We start from the raw sequence: 16,974 nt of genomic DNA on the forward strand, positions 1-16,974 counted from the left end.
GAGGCCACCGACGCACAGCCCTGGGCAGGGGGGAATGCTCTGTCCACCCCCTGCACCGGGCGCCATTGGCCCCAATTATGATGCAGTTTTCAAACGCCGGCAGTTACGGGGCATCCGGGCTGGCTGGAGTCAGGGCAGCCTCCGGCCCTCCTCGGCTCCACTGGTGTCCTGGAGCACACGAGGCCTGCTGGGTTTTGTCACCTTCCCCAGGCTACGTGCGGCCCCTCCTTAGGAAAGGCAGCAGGTCTGAGTCAGGGGGAAAAAAAATGGATTTAAATTGTCCGCAAAACATGTTCCTGCTTTGAGACGCTGAGGGTTTGTTTGTTTTTTTTTTTTCCAAGAGCAAACAGGCTTAGACCCCTCCCGGGCACGTCGAGATCCTGAGAAGTGCCGTGTCCTGCCTGCCAGGGGTGCGGACACAGCTGCCTTCCCTTGCCTGCTCCTGCTGCCCCGGGGACAGGCGTGTCCTTGGAGCTCCGGGTGCTGCATCACCTGCCGAGCCCTGGATGGGAGTCCCCAAAGTCTCGGGGCTGCTGTAGTTCTGGCTTGGTGCCATGGATGTGAAGGTAGCTCTGTTCCCCGCCGCTCATGTCCGTGTAGCGGGTGAGGCCATGCCGCAGGGGGGGTGCCGAGGTTTGGATCCTGTGCTGCTCTTGCCAGTGCCAGGCAGGAGCCCCTGGGGAGAGGGGACAGGAGCGCTCCCTGTGCTCCTCTTGCCCTCCCCAGGCACCCCAGTGGGGCCGGCGTTTCCCCATCCCGGGAGGGAGGTGAGCAGGCAGCCAGGCCCATGGCAAAAGGTGTTTGGAGCAGAGGAGTCAGACATTTGCTGTAAGGAGCCCCAGGGGAAACGGGGGGGTTTCTCTCTGCCAGGAACAGGGAAGAAGAGCCCGGCTCGGGTTTGGGCTCAGCCGTGCTGCCTGGGGAGGCTGACACTAGAGTGTGGGCTGCTACCCCATCCCCTCGGCCAGGCAGCAGGATCTTTCCCCTGGTTTCTTGAGCTGCTGCCAATGAGCCCCCTTATCCCTTTGGCTGGGGCCACAGTGCCACCATAGCAGAGGTGCCTGGCAGGGGAGGACCGAGGCACCCAGGTGTCACTGTCACTGACCGCACTGGCCCTTCTATCTCCACAGGAGATTATTGATCTGACCAGTGAGGACACAAGCACAGACCCGGCGCCATGGAGCAGCCTCAACATCATCGACCTGACAGAGGACACATGCAGCCCTTCCCACAGCCCTCCCCACACCACTGGCTGGGCTGACCAGGACCCCAGGCAGGCGCCTGCTGCCCCAGCAGCACACACGTCCCATCCCCGCCTCTGCTCCACCACAACGCAAGAAACAGAGGCAACACTGGGGCTGAGCCCTGCAGCACCCTCACACAACGCTCCCGTGGAGTCCGGTGCCACCATGGACACAGCCGAAAGCATAGAGAACTGGAGCTGCTTCTCTCCCACCTCCAGCCACCACAGCTCCTCCGGCAGCTCAGAGCAGAACTGCAGCACTACCACTTTTAACAGTGACTTGGGCTCCCTGGCCAGCATGCAGCTGGACTCGGACCTTCTGTCCCTGTCCCCCTCCAGCCTGGACAGCAGCAGCAGCTGGAGAGCCAGTGGCCCAGAGGAAGAGACTCCCCACCTCTGCCAGCAAAGGGAGCTACCCCCGAGGCTGAGCCCTGCCCCAGCCATCCCCACAACCCCAGAGAAGGTCCGAGGGCCTTTGCTGGAAGCAGGTGACTTACCGCGACACGGAGCAATCCAGCAAGTGATCCCAGCCAGGACCAAGGCTGATAGCAAGGCCTGGCTGAACAAACTGCACTATTTCAGGAGAAGTGGAGTCCAGCACCTCTTCCTCCAAGGCGTAGCACCCAACAGTGAAACACAGCAGGTAAACAGGGTTCAGAGCAGCCGCTGCCAAGCTTAGCCAGAGCCTGCTCAGAGCAGCCCCTGCAGCAGAGGATAGAGCAGGGGCTGCCCATGCTCCACTCCCCATTTTGGGAGAAGCTTTGCCAGGCAGTTGGGATCTCTGGTTATTGCAGTTCCCTTCGCGATGGGCCCCACATCACAGCTGGGTTCCTCTGTGTTGGGGAGGGCTGGCTTTCACCCGTTACCTTGCCTTGCACGCAGCGGAAACCTGACCTGATCCCCAGCGGGAAGCTGAGCATGGTGCACACCACCATGGAGGAGAACTTCCTGGAGGGCACCTTGCATTTCCTGAGTGAGTTCGTCTCCTGCCAGCACTGTCCCCCCAAAGAAATCATCTCCCACCTGATCAGACAGATCCTGTTGAACCCCAACCAAGGGGAGATCCTGAAGGACACCTACATGCTACTGATGAAGATCCAAATGTACGTGTTCCCTTTGCCATGGTGCCTTGGGGCTGGCTAGGTGCTCCCAGGGGCCTGCCCAGCATAAAGGTTATTCTCCATGGTCCTCCCCCATGGAACAGGGAGCAATTTCCCCTATAACCCAGGATGATCCTCCTGTCCCTGCCTCCTGTTATCAGCACAGGCATACCCTGGGCTGTCTGAGGGTGGGTCAGGACCATCCCTGGCCCAGACAGCAGCCACTAAACCCCCAGGTGGATGGAGGATGGGGGGGTGGCAGAGGCAGGGAATGCTGAGACAATGGAAAGTAGCTCCAACTATATCATCAGCATGCTTTAATTGGTTAGTAGCAAGCCCACACAGTGCAGAGACAGCCTGGGACACCAGGGAACCCTGTAGGACCGAGGACTGTGTTTGCCTTGCTCTTATTCTTCACTGCTGTGACATGGCAAAAACACCTTCCCTGGGCTGCAGCAGGGGCCATGGGCTGGAGGTGACTGGAGCAGTTTCCCTGCTGCCCTCAGGGTTCCTGCAGAGGCACAAGGTTTTGTGAGGCCACTGGCCCAGAAGTGCCGATGCTCTCCATGGAATAAAGCCCTAGTCAGGTGCTTCCAAAAAATGAACTTAGTCAGGGGAGGAGAAAGAGAGAGGGCAAAGCTGGAGAGGAGAAGGCAGGGCAGGCCCCTGAGCAAGTAGGGCTGGGGAAGGGCCAGGGGCTGCTGTGCTTCTGCGCAGATAGTTGGGCAGTTCAGCACAAATGAACAGTGCTGTCATTGCAGGCTCCATCCAGCCAACACTGCCACGGTGGGATGGGACTGGACGCTGCTGAAGTACATCATGGAGGACCAGGTACTTGGCACCACGTGTGTCACATCGGGCAGGGATCATCATGCGGTGCCTGAGGGTAAGCGTTGCCCCAGGGCCTCATGGCTGTGCCCTGCTGCAGAATGGGCCAGTCCAATATGCAGTCTTATTGCAGCCGCTGAGGGCAGCAAATGCCAGTTGGGTCTCCTGCTTTTATCCAGCGTGCTCCCTAAGCTGCTGCACAGCTGTAGGCACATTGTCTCATCTTAAGAAGATACAGCAACAGACAAAACTTCATTGCCCAAGTGCAATGGTAGAACAGGTCCAGCCAAGTCCCCAGGGCATTGCCTGAGCCAGGCAGCCCCTCCTGGAGCTACTCCTCAGTCATGTACCTCAGCCCATTCCCAAGACAGCCAAATTCCCAGATGCTCCTTGCCCCGCAGCTCTGCCAGACTCATACAATCTCTATCTGTCCTCAGGAGAAGCCCCCTGGCTGGCTCCTCTTCCTCCAGTACGTGGTGCAGACCCTGGAGGATGACTTCCAGCAGAACCTGAGGTTGCGCCTGCTACAGAAGTCAATTGCCAAGAAAGTGCTTTCATGTGACACATGCTTCAACAATGTCAAGTAAGGGCTGCTTCCTCCTCCCCTATTCTCTAACCACATGCTGAGAGGCAGGGGCTCAGGGAACTCTTGTTGACACCCCAGGTCAGACCTTCCAGGAAAAAAGCCTGGGAGACAAAGGGAGGTGTAGGGGCCAAGTACAAAGAACAGGAGCAGGTTTACAAAAGCAAACCACCAGAGATGATGCAAGACATTTCTGGCCACAACCTAGTGGGCTTTTCCCCAGGAACAAAGTCAGGTTTGTATTGCTCAGGACAGGACTGAGAAGGAGGCAGTCCTGTTGACAACTGTATAAATTTGCTGCTCAAAAGAACTACTCCCTAACCTGTCCAAGGAGATGAAGAATGCGTCCCGCCCTTGGGGTGTTTCCTTGAGTTCCAAGTGGATCCGTAGGTCAGAATGCAGCAAAACCAGGCCTGTCCCCACTAACGTTCCTGTTTCTGTCACAGGGAGGTGGTCGAATGGTTGATCACAGCAGTTACAGGAGTTGGGTTCTCCCAGCCCCAGGAGCAGCCACAAGAAATTGCATCCTCTTCAGCAGAAGCAAGGGCCGAATGCAGATCATCTGCACCATGGCTGGCCAGCACTGACCAGGCAGAGGTGGCTCCACCAGCCTTCTTTGGTCAGAGGTAAGCCCCAGAAGTCCTGGCTCCTTGCTGTCAGTATCATGGGGTCCCAAGTCAGGGAGAACCCAGAGTCACACTCTGTCAGGTCAGGGAAGCCAGGCTGTACCTGAAGTTCTCCTTTGGGGCAGACATGCACTTGGTGAGCAAGAGACTTCCGCACCTGGTAGGAAACTGGATCAGTGAGCATCCTCCTCTTACATGTAGCATAAGGCTGGAGCTCTTGGCCCACCACCCAGGCTGCCCTGTGCTGTTCCACCAGCGCTCAGTACAGCCACCTGAGGGCCCATCTGCGGATTAGTTCTGCTTCCAAGAGCATCAGATTCAAAAGCCACCAAATCTAGCCTGCTGCGTTCCCCTGTGTCCCTCACTGCAAGGCACGAGGCTGAACTTAGGTGCCATCTCCACTGCTTTACTTTGCAAGCCAAGGGGTAGTGTCTCCTAGTGTTCACTGTCTCTCTTACTTAGGGTGATGCTCCTGCTCCAGCGGATGTTGTCCATCGCAGTGGAAGTGGACAAATCACCCAACTGCAGCTCCCGTAAGATCGCAGATGTGATATTCCCGTTTATACTGAATATTCCCCTGAGGAGCCAAAGGTAAGACAAACACGTGCAAGGCAGCGTCTACCTGTGTGAGCAATAATCTTATTCCCAATTTACATCCAAGTCTGGATGCATAAAATACCATAGGGTATAGAAAGACAGGCTCATTTATGACCCAGCCAGCAAATGCATGGTTGTTGGACTGACAGATCTCATGGAGATAGAACATCGCCAGCTGAACGCATCTTCCCTGCTTGTGTGTTGCTGAGAAAAGTTGATTTTCCCACTTGTTAAAGTTGCAGGACTTTCAAACTGTGAAGTGGGTCTGAAAAGCACCACTCTGCATCAGCACAGTCAGGTACTGGCAAGCTCATCACTGATTCCCAGGGACAACTGAGAAGCTCACTAGAAACACGATATAGTTCTTGAATCTTTGCCATGACATGCTTTTGTTTGCTTCTCTAGGAAACGCAGTATCTGAAGCCAAAGCACAAGGGCCTGACTGGATCTAGTGTAGACGTGAGACCACTAGACCCACAGACATTGCAAACCCATGTCTGCCAGCCCCAGCAGGCAGCCCTTTCAGACCCTTTTAGCAGAACTCTGAGCACATACTGGGTCTAATCAAGCCAAACTGACTCTAACCAAGCTATCAGTCCTCCCAGGACAGATCTTCTAGATCAGGCTGGACGGTGACCCTACTTCACACTTGCTTGGCTTTCTGCACAGGCTGCTGGGCAGGGTGAAGTGAAGCAGCTAAGCTTGCTTCACAGACCGTACCATCCACGAGTTGCCACAGGTCAGACCTAACAATGTAAACATGCCCGTGGCCAAGGTGCATAATGAAGGTCTTCCTATCACGTCTAGTGATTTTCCTTCCACTGCAATGCTGGGCAGCCCCTGCACCAGACCAGAACCAGTGGGACACCAGAAACGTGCTAGAGCAGTTGTCCCTGGTCGGGCTGTGATGTCTCCCTCAGAGTAAATCCTTTTGTCTTCCAGGGAAGCTTTCTTAAACACCATGGAGAGCCAGCTCCTGCGCTGTAAGCTGCTAGAGCTGTTGTTCCAGCATAGTTGCGATGTGCCCACAACTTTGCCCTTGTCTCTGGCCAAGATCCTGTACTTCCTGAGCCACTCCTCTGTGCTGTTGCAATGCCAGGTATCCAGTCCAACCTCTCCTTTGCTTTATTTTCTCCTGAGAAAACCTCTTTTAATCACCAAATACTGTGTCCTGTCATAGGATGAAACAGCAACATGGCAAAGATGGGACGAGATGCTGCAGTACTTGAGTTTGCTGCTGATGAGTTACCAAAATGTAATACTGGGTAAGCAGCCTGTTCTGGCCTTGATTAAACACAAACTCGTCAAGAGGCTTCAGTAGAACAGCCAAATCACAGCCAAAGTACCCTTCCTCCTCTCTTCTGATCACTCTTGATCTCGTGGCCACTGAGTCTTAGAAAGATCATGTACCTCCATCCATGCTGGTAACTATTCCCAGCAGTCAAAGAAGTGACATTGCATCAAGCAGAGCACCCAACCTGCTTTGCAAAGTTTAGCGCCTAAGAAATAGCCTACTTCCTAAAGGATTGATCCCAGCACTAAGTACACAAGGGGGTACTTTGTACCCACTATTGTCCAAGTTGCACGCACACTGGCTGGAACAATAGGGTGGTTTAGGAGGAAAGGTGGAAGTCAAAGGGATGGTAAAGCCAAGACATGCTCAGCACTAAGTAGACTGGGCAGGGAGCACCACTCAGTAGCCATGGAAGGAGCAGTACTTCTGACCCCAGGAGTGCAGCACAGTCACAAAACATTCCCTAAAACTCCCTAAAGTTGTTTTACCAGAAAATTCCTAAAAGCCTCTTCCCAACTTCAGCTGCTTTACCCCAAGGTTAAGGCTCTCATGGAGGAATGCAGAGGAACCCACCACCATATTTGCATGGTCTTATTCTCCCTGAAGCCCTAGATGATCACTGTTGTTAAGCTCTTTGGAGACTTTCCTTTGGAGCTGGAAAGCTGTCCAGTCTGCCAATAGCACAGCAGAAAAGGATGCTACAAGCCCTGCCCCGTCCCCATTTCTTGGTCTCTCTCCACATGCAGACTGAGCTCCAGGAGGGGACAGTACCTTCTTCCACCAGGCTAGTCTTGTGCAGCAGCATCAGGAATAACCACGGGAGGATCAGCACAGTTCCGAACCGCTCCTCACGTGCCTGTGGCACACTGCAATCTGTTCCTGAGCAGGTCAGGCAGCCCATTGTACATTGCCTCTTCTCACCAGCATTTCCTCTTGCAGAGCACTTACGGAGCTCACTGAATGACCGGATGGACTTGATCATTCAGAAAGCCAAGCCCAAGCTCCAGGACAGTGATGACATCAGCCATCTGGACATTCAACTAAAGATAGAGGATTTTATCAGCCGAATGCAGCAGGTCCTGGGGCAACCTTTTCCCCTGCAAATCATGGAGAAATTGTGCATGCTTCGGGAGCTGTTCCTCATTGTCACTGCTACTTGATGGAGACAACCACTGCGGCAGGGAGCACAGAGAGCTTTGCGTTTTCTCTACAAAACCCCCATCTCATGCTGCAGTCTCAAGCATCATACATCTCTTGGGTTTGTTTATACATTTCTTTGGAAAAATGTCTGGTTTACATGGTCTCAGAATGTCCTTTCAAACTTGCCTTATCCTGGTTTTACAAGGCACTTTGGACACCTAAAAAAATAAATTATTTTCATATTTGCTGAGATTCTTCTATCTTGGTGCCAGCCCTGCCCAAAGGAAGTGCAGAGCTTTGTTAACTGTACTTTGGAATAGCATTAGGCAAACGCAGCCATAAATTGACAATAGTTTGCAGAGCAAGCAAAATGCCAAAACAAATGTTCAGTATTTAGGAAAAGGTAGTATTTAAGAAAAAGAGCAGGTGTGGGCTGCAGTGAGGGCATTCACAGTGCAGAGATCCCCAAGCTATGCTGATCAGCCCTCAGGACAGAAACATTTCTATTCCAAATCAAATACATCTACATGACTTTGCCCAAGGTATTAGCATGTGAAGAGGGAGGACTAGATAGCAGCAGCTGAAAAGGCTGTGCCCCTTGCAGAATGCCCTGAAGTGTCTGCAGTGCAGGCAAGCATTTGTGTTATGATGAACGTGAATACTCAATTCAAATACACTGCCATCAACTCAAATCACAGCTGAGATCAGAGAGCAATTAGGCATTTCTATAGACTGTCTCCTCAGGCAGTTCAGAAGCAACAGAGGTTGGGACTGGGAGAAACACTCCTGTAGCTGCCCACCACCTCTTTATCTGCCCCTGTGCAGAGTTGTATTGAGAAGATCAGAGCCTAGGAGCATGGAGCAGCACAGTCACAGACAGGAATGGAGTAGTCCTGATGTTAATGCTGCACACACTGAAGACCTGATGCTTGCTGCACGCTGCCCAGCAAGGCATCCTCCAGAAGCCTGGCTTCTGTTAGCCCAGAACTGTTTGCAAGGGCCTGACCTGGGACTCACAGGTTTGCTCCTTGTTCTTCAGGAAGCCTCTTCCCAACAGCCAGATGTAGAACAAACCCCTCATCTGCATGACATTGCCTCTCTAATCCAGGAATAAACCATCCAGGGAAAAGTGAAGAAGTCTATTCTGGGACTAGCAGCCAGAAGCATTCCCAACAGCACAAACTTCAAGTGCTCCCTGCTCTAGAAAGCTGCTTCTCCTGCACAGTGCGCTCACTCAGGTGTCTTTTCCAGTTAGGTTCTCTTAACTGGATTAGACTTCTATCATTAAACTAGAAAAGAAGCTGCATCCCAGCAAGAGTTCCATAGTTACAGATGTTATTTTCTGATATGTTGGTCATATCCCCAAGAATGATGTGAAGTAAAATACAGAAAGTAGAATGAGATTATCACACCCTGAAGCCACACTTTAACGCAACCTTTCCAAACTGAACTATGATATTAGCCTGTGTAACCAAGACCTGCAGCAGTAGCCTCTACCAGAGTACCTGGGTGCTTCAGGATCTATTTATTCCCTTTAAGTTCTGCTAACACTCTAGGAGCACAGAGAACACCAGTGTTTAGCTCAGACATCCCCAGCCCAGGAGAACCATGTGCTCTATCAGCAGTACTTTGGCAGCTACAAGTGATACAACAGCACTCAGACAAGAACTTTTCAGAGGAAGGCAAAGTAGACATGGCCATGCTGCTGGGAGCTGGGCACCTCTAGGCAAATCCCAGCCTGGCTGTGCCCACCTCCACAGTACAGCTGCAAACACAGCACACAAGCCGCAAGAGAAGCAATCTCAGGGACATGAAGAATCACCGTTTGAATAGCTCAAGAAAATACAAAGCTTTCATGTTTAGTTTCATCTGTACAAGCACTAAGGACTGAGTCCGGCTTTAAACCTAGCCTCCCTGTCAGAAAGGAGTTTTGCAGAGCAAACATTTTACCCTACTGCAAGTGCAGCCAGAGCCTTATTAGGCAGAACCTTGTCCCCACTCTCACTGGACAGCCCCACATTTCTTCAACAGCTGCTTTGCCAGCACTAACACACACCAAGAACCTCCATTCACAAGGATTTTATTTTCTTGTAACAAACAAACAAAAAAAAAAATCATACACATTAGAGACATGAATACAGACAACAAATAAATTCACAAGGTTTTATTTTCTTGTAACAAACAAACAAAAAAAAAAATCATACACATTAGAGACATGAATACAGACAACAAATAAATTAATGTCAAATGACAGACTGATTGCCAAGGTGCAAATGAGTGGTGACAGTGAAAACTGCTTAGATGGGTGGGAGACTTTCAACACAACACATCATCGGCAGTGCTGTTGGAGCTTGAGAGGAAGCAGAGCCACAAAACGTGCTTCTTCAGAGGGGACAGCAGCTAGCCAAGTGAGCCAACCCTGCCTCACCCTCCAGGAGAAATGTTTGGTTTAAGAAGGCAGAAAACCCCAGAGCTAAATGGTTACCAGCTGTTAAGTAACCTCTGTATAGTGTCCTGGCAACAGAGAAGCTTCCAATACCAGATGCAAGGCTGCTGCTGCCACCTCGCCACTACAGAAAGCCTGCTGCTGGCTGAGGGAGCTCTGCAACATAATCGTGAGATTGAGAGGAGACCTGTTTGCCACAGGACAGGTGAAGATTACAGAGCAACACCACCTATAATGCTTAAGGGATTAGATGTGAAAGTTCCACTTTTCATGAAAGCAAGTGTTAGCTGTTCCCAGTAACTGGTTCTGACTAGGCCAAAAAGTTGCATCCAGCTGCATCATAGCAGGGAGGAATGTTTAGCTTTAATCTGCCCTCAGGCCTCCCCCAGCCCTGCAAAATGTACTTAATGCTGATGAAACAAAAAACCCTATTTGAGAAGTGCCCCTGGTGTCCAATACACTTCTACATGATTCATACAAGAGGCTAGAAAAAAAAAGATCAAGCAGCACCTGGAGTGCCAGAACATCTGTGAGTCTGTTGTCTTCTTAGAAGGCAGGACAGTGGTGTTTTGCAGAAAGAAGAGAGGAGCATTACTTGGTTCAAGCCACACCAGCTCTGGGCATTTCCACCTTTTTGGAGGAACATAAAGAGTTGGAAGAGTAGCAATTCTCCCTTGTTACTGCCAAGCCCCACTAGATTCTGCTCCCTGCCTTTCTAATAAGAACATCTTAGAATGGTCACTGCTCCACTTTTCCTTTAAAAAAATTCCAAGAAGTACTAGGTGTTGAACTATAAGGTCACACCAGATAGTAAGGAAGTGCCACGTTTAACACTGATCCACCACACTCCCAGAGCAACTTCCTCCTGGCAGTTAATGGTCCATTTTTTAGTCCTTGCTCATTTTCATCATTTTCTGCTCATGTTCTGTATAAGCCAGACAGAACCACAGTCCTCCTGAGGATACTTCAATACTAAGCAGGACAAGACAATCAGACTACAGGTAGACAGACCAGCCTGCTTGCACACCACATGCAGTCCTGTCCCACAAAACATGGTTCAAGGTTTTACTGTGGTGTAGTGTACTGGGAAGCACAGCTAGTGCAGCCTAACAGACTGAACTTGTGCAATACAGCAGACAGGATAGTTTACATTGGTTTAGTACTAGTGCAGAAGTTTTTCCAAGACTGGCTTTAAGAGGACAGTCACAACTGTTTCCTTTTCTGAGATGAAGAGCTGGAAGGGAGACTTTCCTATTTTACTGCAGCACAACGTGACAGGGAAGCAGAGCCTAAGACACCCCGTAGCCCGCTAAAGATGCCAGAAGCATTATTCCTAGAACCCTGTGGGAGTGAGCACATTCAGATCCCGAGGTTTGATATTATGGGAACGTGGAGATTGTTTCCTCCCTTCTGTGATTGGAATGTCCATTTTGGGTGGTTTGAAGGTGACTGGATCCTCTGACATCCTAGTAGCCTGAGCACGCATGAGCTCCATTGGGGATGGTTTCTGGGCACCCTTATAGGATTGGATGGTAAATCCTCCTGATGAAAAAAAATCACAGCAAGTAAGAGCTAGGAAAACTAGCCAAGTCCTTTTTCCACTGCTGCCAGGAGTGAGCAGTATCACTGATGCCCAACACTGCAGACAGCCTATGCAAGACCCAGAAGCTTCATGTCATCTAAACCTATTCCACATCAGTGGCTGGCACTTCCACTTGTGGTTCCACCAGAGAGCAGAGAAAGAGTAAAGAGCTGTCACCTTCACACCCTGCCCTTCCACTGCAGCTCAGTGCAAGTTTCTCCTTTCAGATCCTTGGCATAGGTTTTATTTAAGTGCTTTATATTTAGGCATAGAAATGATATGAATAGCACATTCACAAGGTGGTCTTAGAAAGTAAGAAGGCAAGCAGGATAAGGCTCCAGAAATAGCTAGTCTGTTTGTTGTGTGACAGTTCTTCCCTAGCTCTTGCAGGGCAGGAGATTTTAGAGGACATACCTGGATCATTGGTGGATTTCTGGATGGCCTTGGGTCCAAAGAAGCTCCACCTTTCAGATGGCAATTTGTCCCCACCAGCTTCCATGGTAAAGTCTGGGCCAGTGATAGAAGTAGAGGATCCCTGACTAAACCAACCCCTAGGGAAAAAAAAAAAAACACATGAGAATAAATACTTCAAGTGACCCCACCGTGCCAGGAACTTTACATGTAGTTATCAGGGGCAATTTAGATGATCTTAATAGGTTTGTTACAACCCATGATGAAGATATGTATGCTCAGGTTCCACAAGCTTTCAACATTTGGATCTATCCAACACAAAGCCACAGCAGGTGCTGAATTTCACCCTTTAGACAGTCCCCTCACTGGAGAGGAAGGTTATTTGTAGCAGCTCCCACCTCAGCAGCCTGTAGGAAACCAGAGGTGGCAGTGGTCTGCCAGGAACGGAGTACCTGTTTTTATGCTTGGGAGAGGAGTGAGGAGTGCTGCTTGGAGTGGACTGAGTAGAAGAAGTCTGTTTGTCATCTTTTGTCATGTCTCCACTTTGCATTTTTAGTTTCTGTTAGGAGAGTCAAGAGAAACACAGAAGCAACAGAGCTTAAATACAAGTCATAAGGAACAAACAGCAAGTTTTATTGCCAAGACTGGACAATTGCCTATATCACAGGTGATTAAGGATTTAAGTGTCACTTCACTTAAAGCTAAACCCAGTATTACAATACTTGCATGCACCCCTCAAGCTTCTTTCTAGATCAGATGTAAGCATTTGGGAAGTGCACTATGTTCAAGACATCCTCCAGGCTAGAGGGAGTAAAGTAACACCTACAGCTCACTCTGAAATTCAGAAGCACTACCCAACAGTAACACATTGCCTCAATACCAGCATTTATAGGGTGGCTGCAGATGTAGCAGAGCTAGCCTACACCAGTTCAGCTACCTGGTAACAAGTCTAAATGCCAGATTTGCCTGCAGCACTTTTCAGGGCAACAAAGCTTTCAGTCACACAAGTTCGCCAATGAAGGTGAGACCAGATCTTGTACAGAAAGTACAGGTCTAGGAGTACTAGACCCTGAGAAGTAATCACATACAATAGGATGGGAACACTGCAATGAACTGCATTTATAAAGAGTACGCTTGGTCATAAAACAAACAGGAACTGGGTGTATGTGAACCAGGTTATTAAAAGTAAGACAGTACAAACTGAACTTTGAAGAAGTCACTTGAAGGGCAGTTATAGTTCAAACACCAACTACACAGGCACCTTCTCCAAATGTTTCCTGTGGCTATCCAAGCCACACTAATGCAATTCACCAACGCTGTTATTGGAACTTTGACCTTGTGGGAGTATACTTGGAGAGTTCACTATTAAACTCCAGCTGCAAGATTACCGTGGGAACTGAGCTCATCGGAAACAGGTTGATCCAAGACCTTTGTCTTTATTTCCAGCAAGAGGCAAGCCCAATTTCATCTGCTAACTTTCACATCAGAAATGCATGGTTTACAAGTTATCTTGGGATAAACAGTTACAACAGTTAACTGCAGGGCACCATTCAAAGGTACAGCAAGAAACTAGATTCTGGGTAGAGATGTCCCCACTTGGAAAGATGACTGTGATAATCTGACATGACTGTGGAATATAACAGATTTCAGACAAAAGTTTGTTTCAAAATTGTAAAGGCTAACACTAACTTTAAAAAGAGGGTAAACTTTTTTTTACACAATGAGCTAAAAGTCTTCAGAGGAAGCAGTTTAAGGAGAGTCCTAGCAACATGCTCCAAAAGTTATGTCACCAGATAGGTGTTAAGCTAGTACACAATTTAGAGAAAGAAAGCCAAAGCAAAACAAGCCTTACGTGAACTGCCTCAGCCACTCGGTGATACTTGGTCTCCTCAGTAGTGAGGCCTTTGTGGGGAGTGTAGCCAGCATCTCTCAGCCCTGCCTGCTGCTCAAAGCGCTGAATGCTCTCCTGAGTCTGCTCTGGAATGGACAAGAGCACATAGTCACACAGAAACACCACCACAAGCAGTTCTAGCAAAGACAACTTGCACAACCAAATGCAAGACCCTTTTTTCATCATTCATACCTAGGTATTGTGATGAGTTTACAGAGGCAGCAAGATGAATCTAATGAGATATTTTGACTTGAAAACTATCCTGAGTCATAGGGCTAAGTCAGATGAGCAGTGATTTGTCCCAATCACCAGATGTATTACAAATGCAACACCTATAATTAAACACATTTTACCCCAGCAGCTGCATCACTCCTAATTACAACTTCATAAATCTAGGAGACCCCAATGAGCTGGATATTTTAAGGGAGTTTTTTTGGCCAACAAAAAAAAAAAAAGAATTCTTCTGAAAGACTGCCCACAACAGCTAATTTGACAATCACAGCCTTGCAGAACAGGTGGTAAAGACTCCCAGTGATTCTAGATTAGGTAAAATCAGCTATTTCAGCCAATTACAGAGCCAGCATCTAATATGGTGATATCAGCTTAAGTTCTGAGAAATATAAGAACTTTCCCCCGACTACCAGCATAAGATGTTCACTCCCTAGTGGAGCTAAGAAAAAATTCAAAAGGAATTACAGCACAACAACATTACTGGAAAAGCTCAATGTCTTCTCTAAAACAGGTAACACTTCCCATGTTAAAGTTATTTGCAAGGTTACTACACTGTATATATGAGACAACTAGAGGACCTTTGTCTGTTTATTTCCAACTTGTGACTGAATGTTCTTCCTTGGAGGTGTAGATTGATGGTTCTGACTTCTTACTGCAGAAGAACATTTTTAGGCCATCAGGCTTTTAACTAGATCAACATTTTGTCATTAGAGTAGAACAGGAGCTGCTTTCCAGAAGAAAGTCCATATTCCCAGACATTATTTTCTGATGTGTTAGTTATTTTTGAGCCAAGACTGAAATAAGTGTAAATGTATAGATATTCCAAAATGCTGGTCTGAAAATCTAGAAGTCTTTGGAAGCAGCACTGCTTAGAGGAAAAGACAAAGCTCAGATCCCAGCTAGTAAAAGAAGAGGCAGCAGGGACAGATTAACACATGAATTCCTCTTGTCGCAAATGGGCATGTCTTCTCTGCAAACATAACTGACCCAATGTGATATTAAAGCATCATGGCTTATGATGTTTGTTTTTTTTAAAATGTTACTGTTAGCAAGACAGCTGCTGCAGCTATTAACTAGCATAAATGCCAGCAAGTGCTTCATTAGCACAGTATGTCAGCACTCCACAACACTTTAGTTAATTTTAGAGCTTTACCTGACGTTCAGACATGGCAAGTTAATAAGCAAACAGAGTTGCAGCAGCAGCTGCCTCTGCACTCCAGCAACAAGGTGGTGTGGACTGCAGTGTCCTATCAGCAGGTAACATACCCTACGCTCCTCCCTCAACACCCACCTCCAGTACCTGGAAACACAGATGCAGTAAGTGTGGCGTATTCCTAGTTCCTTGCTTCCTTCTAGAAGCATCCTCCAAAAACACTCAGACAGCTCAAGAGCAGAGTCAGTCTGAACACACAAGCTGTCCGGTAACTCTGGTAGTTACCTTGAAGCATTACCAAGCCAAATCACACTCATGTGCCCACACCCCATTAGCCACCACATCAGAGGTTAGAGTTCTTACTTGTAATGAGAGAATTCATGATGATATGAGTGGCCTTGGCCTTCACCACGGGTACCTTGTTCACGCTTTCAGTGGACGATGAAGGAGTTAAGACAGGTGCATTCATGTTAGCATCCCCTTCCTCAATCTGTGGGGAAGAAACAGGGCACAGTTGAAGATAAGAAAGCATCACAGCACCTTGCCAGAACACATCTCTAACTACTCAAACAAGTCACAAGGCCAAGCTGCTCTAGCAGCTCACCTTCATCCCATGGAAGGAACCCATACGCTGTTCTCACTACAGCCCAGGAATGTTTTAAAGCTTGAACCTTATAATTCTTAGCAACGAACATGCAACTTGCATCAAACATTTGAAAACCTACCAGGCTCAGTGCCAACAAGTTGTGAGTTTAAGTACAAAAAGATGAACAGGAAAGAAACCAGAGCATATCTAATTCCATTCTCATAACTGCAAATTGGACTTCAAGGTTAACTGGGCAAGAGCACCCTTCCACAGAGCTCAGAAACACAAGCTATTTACAGAACGGCAGTCACACAGATTAGAGGATGGTGTTTAGATCTTGTTTTCCCCCTTGTTTTTTATAGGGGTTTCTTGCTCAGTGGTCATAGCTCCACCACTGATCACAAAACCCTAGCGACAAAGAACCTGACAATGAATGCTAGAAAACTAGAAATCCTGTGAAACAGATTTCTTCCTCCTAACACAGGAGTTACTGTTCCCTGACTGGACAGTTTACTTTTTTGCCAAACCACAACTTTAGGTTTTCTTCCACAAGAAAGATTTTCAAACAAAGTGAGGTGGCAAGTAGAGGTTAAGCTCAAAGGTATACAAATTTATTTACTTCCATTCAAGAACATTTAACATCACTTCAAACTTAAAACAGCCTCAAAATGTAAAAAAGCTGGTCCTATATTCAAAGCATCCCCATAGTCACCTCATAAAACAGTTTGGGTTGGAAGGAACCTTCAAAGATCATCTATTCCAGCCCTGCTGCTGCAGGCAGGGACATCTTTCACTAGATCAGATTGCTCAAAGACTTGTCCCACCTGACTTGGAATACTTTCAGAGATGGGGCATCCACAGCTTCTCTGGGCAACCCGTTCCAGTGTCTCATCACTGCCACCGTAAAGACTTTACATCAAACCTAAATCTACCTTTTTGCTCTGTTTTCATCACACCTAGTTACAGCTTTTTTTACCCATAAACACCTCCCATAAGCAAGGAGATTCCCAGAACGCTCCTATCTCAACCATACTTCAGTGATCCCACAACCGGGCCAAGGCAGCAAAGCCAGTCTCTCGTCCCCAGCGCCTCCCGCAGCCCCCCGGGGCTCTGTTTTCATCACACCTAGTTACAGCTTTTTTTACCCATAAACACCTCCCATAAGCAAGGAGATTCCCAGAACGCTCCTATCTCAACCATACTTCAGTGATCCCACAACCGGGCCAAGGCAGCAAAGCCAGTCTCTCGTCCCCAGCGCCTCCC

The 16,974-nt window shown here is 48.6% G+C and overlaps 4 protein-coding genes across 4 annotated transcripts in view; 2 read left to right on the forward strand and 2 right to left on the reverse strand.

The window, feature by feature from the left end:
- THOC3 (THO complex 3) overlaps positions 1-1,543 on the reverse strand; it is a 5,318-nt gene extending 3,775 nt beyond the window's left edge. The window contains exons 1-2 of the mRNA XM_009893516.1: positions 1,381-1,543; positions 850-917 (exon numbers count right to left, since the gene is read on the reverse strand). Coding sequence (XP_009891818.1) covers positions 850-917; positions 1,381-1,543 — 231 coding nt within the window. The remainder of the gene's footprint in view (positions 1-849; positions 918-1,380) is intronic.
- A 432-nt stretch (positions 1,544-1,975) lies between these two features.
- Positions 1,976-7,431, forward strand: SIMC1 (SUMO-interacting motifs containing 1). The gene is made up of 8 exons (XM_009893526.1): positions 1,976-2,346; positions 3,105-3,174; positions 3,609-3,754; positions 4,201-4,380; positions 4,843-4,971; positions 5,920-6,076; positions 6,158-6,242; positions 7,211-7,431. The coding sequence occupies exons 1-8, from the start codon at positions 1,976-1,978 to the stop codon at positions 7,429-7,431; spliced, it is 1,359 nt and encodes a 452-aa protein (XP_009891828.1).
- Positions 7,432-11,154: 3,723 nt separating this feature from the next.
- On the reverse strand, positions 11,155-15,735 carry KIAA1191 (KIAA1191 ortholog). Its single transcript, XM_009893537.1, has 6 exons — positions 15,730-15,735; positions 15,489-15,615; positions 13,703-13,827; positions 12,303-12,409; positions 11,854-11,990; positions 11,155-11,399 (listed from the first exon to the last, which is right to left on the reverse strand). The coding sequence occupies exons 1-6, from the start codon at positions 15,733-15,735 to the stop codon at positions 11,191-11,193; spliced, it is 711 nt and encodes a 236-aa protein (XP_009891839.1). The 3' UTR covers positions 11,155-11,190.
- A 405-nt stretch (positions 15,736-16,140) lies between these two features.
- The window catches only part of ARL10 (ADP-ribosylation factor-like 10), a 4,037-nt gene continuing 3,203 nt past the window's right edge, over positions 16,141-16,974 (forward strand). Inside the window, exon 1 of the mRNA XM_009893548.1 lies at positions 16,141-16,146. Coding sequence (XP_009891850.1) covers positions 16,141-16,146 — 6 coding nt within the window. The remainder of the gene's footprint in view (positions 16,147-16,974) is intronic.

This window comes from Charadrius vociferus, unplaced genomic scaffold (genome assembly GCF_000708025.1).
Source record: "Charadrius vociferus isolate BGI_N301 unplaced genomic scaffold, ASM70802v2 scaffold1041, whole genome shotgun sequence".
Taxonomy (NCBI): domain Eukaryota; kingdom Metazoa; phylum Chordata; class Aves; order Charadriiformes; family Charadriidae; genus Charadrius; species Charadrius vociferus.

What these genes read in the sequence shown, in the direction of transcription:
- SIMC1 (XM_009893526.1), top strand. Translation starts at nt 1,976, where the DNA reads ATGCTCCACTCCCCATTTTGGGAGAAGCTTTGCCAGGCAGTTGGGATC. An exon ending in CCAGCCTTCTTTGGTCAGAG is followed by an intron (nt 4,381 to 4,842) that starts GTAAGCCCCAGA and finishes TCTCTTACTTAG; the next exon opens with GGTGATGCTCCTGCTCCAGC. An exon ending in ATTCCCCTGAGGAGCCAAAG is followed by an intron (nt 4,972 to 5,919) that starts GTAAGACAAACA and finishes TTTGTCTTCCAG; the next exon opens with GGAAGCTTTCTTAAACACCA.
- KIAA1191 (XM_009893537.1), bottom strand. An exon ending in CATGAATTCTCTCATTACAA is followed by an intron (nt 13,828 to 15,488) that starts GTAAGAACTCTA and finishes TGTCCATTCCAG; the next exon opens with AGCAGACTCAGGAGAGCATT. An exon ending in TCTCCCAAGCATAAAAACAG is followed by an intron (nt 11,991 to 12,302) that starts GTACTCCGTTCC and finishes TTTTTTCCCTAG; the next exon opens with GGGTTGGTTTAGTCAGGGAT.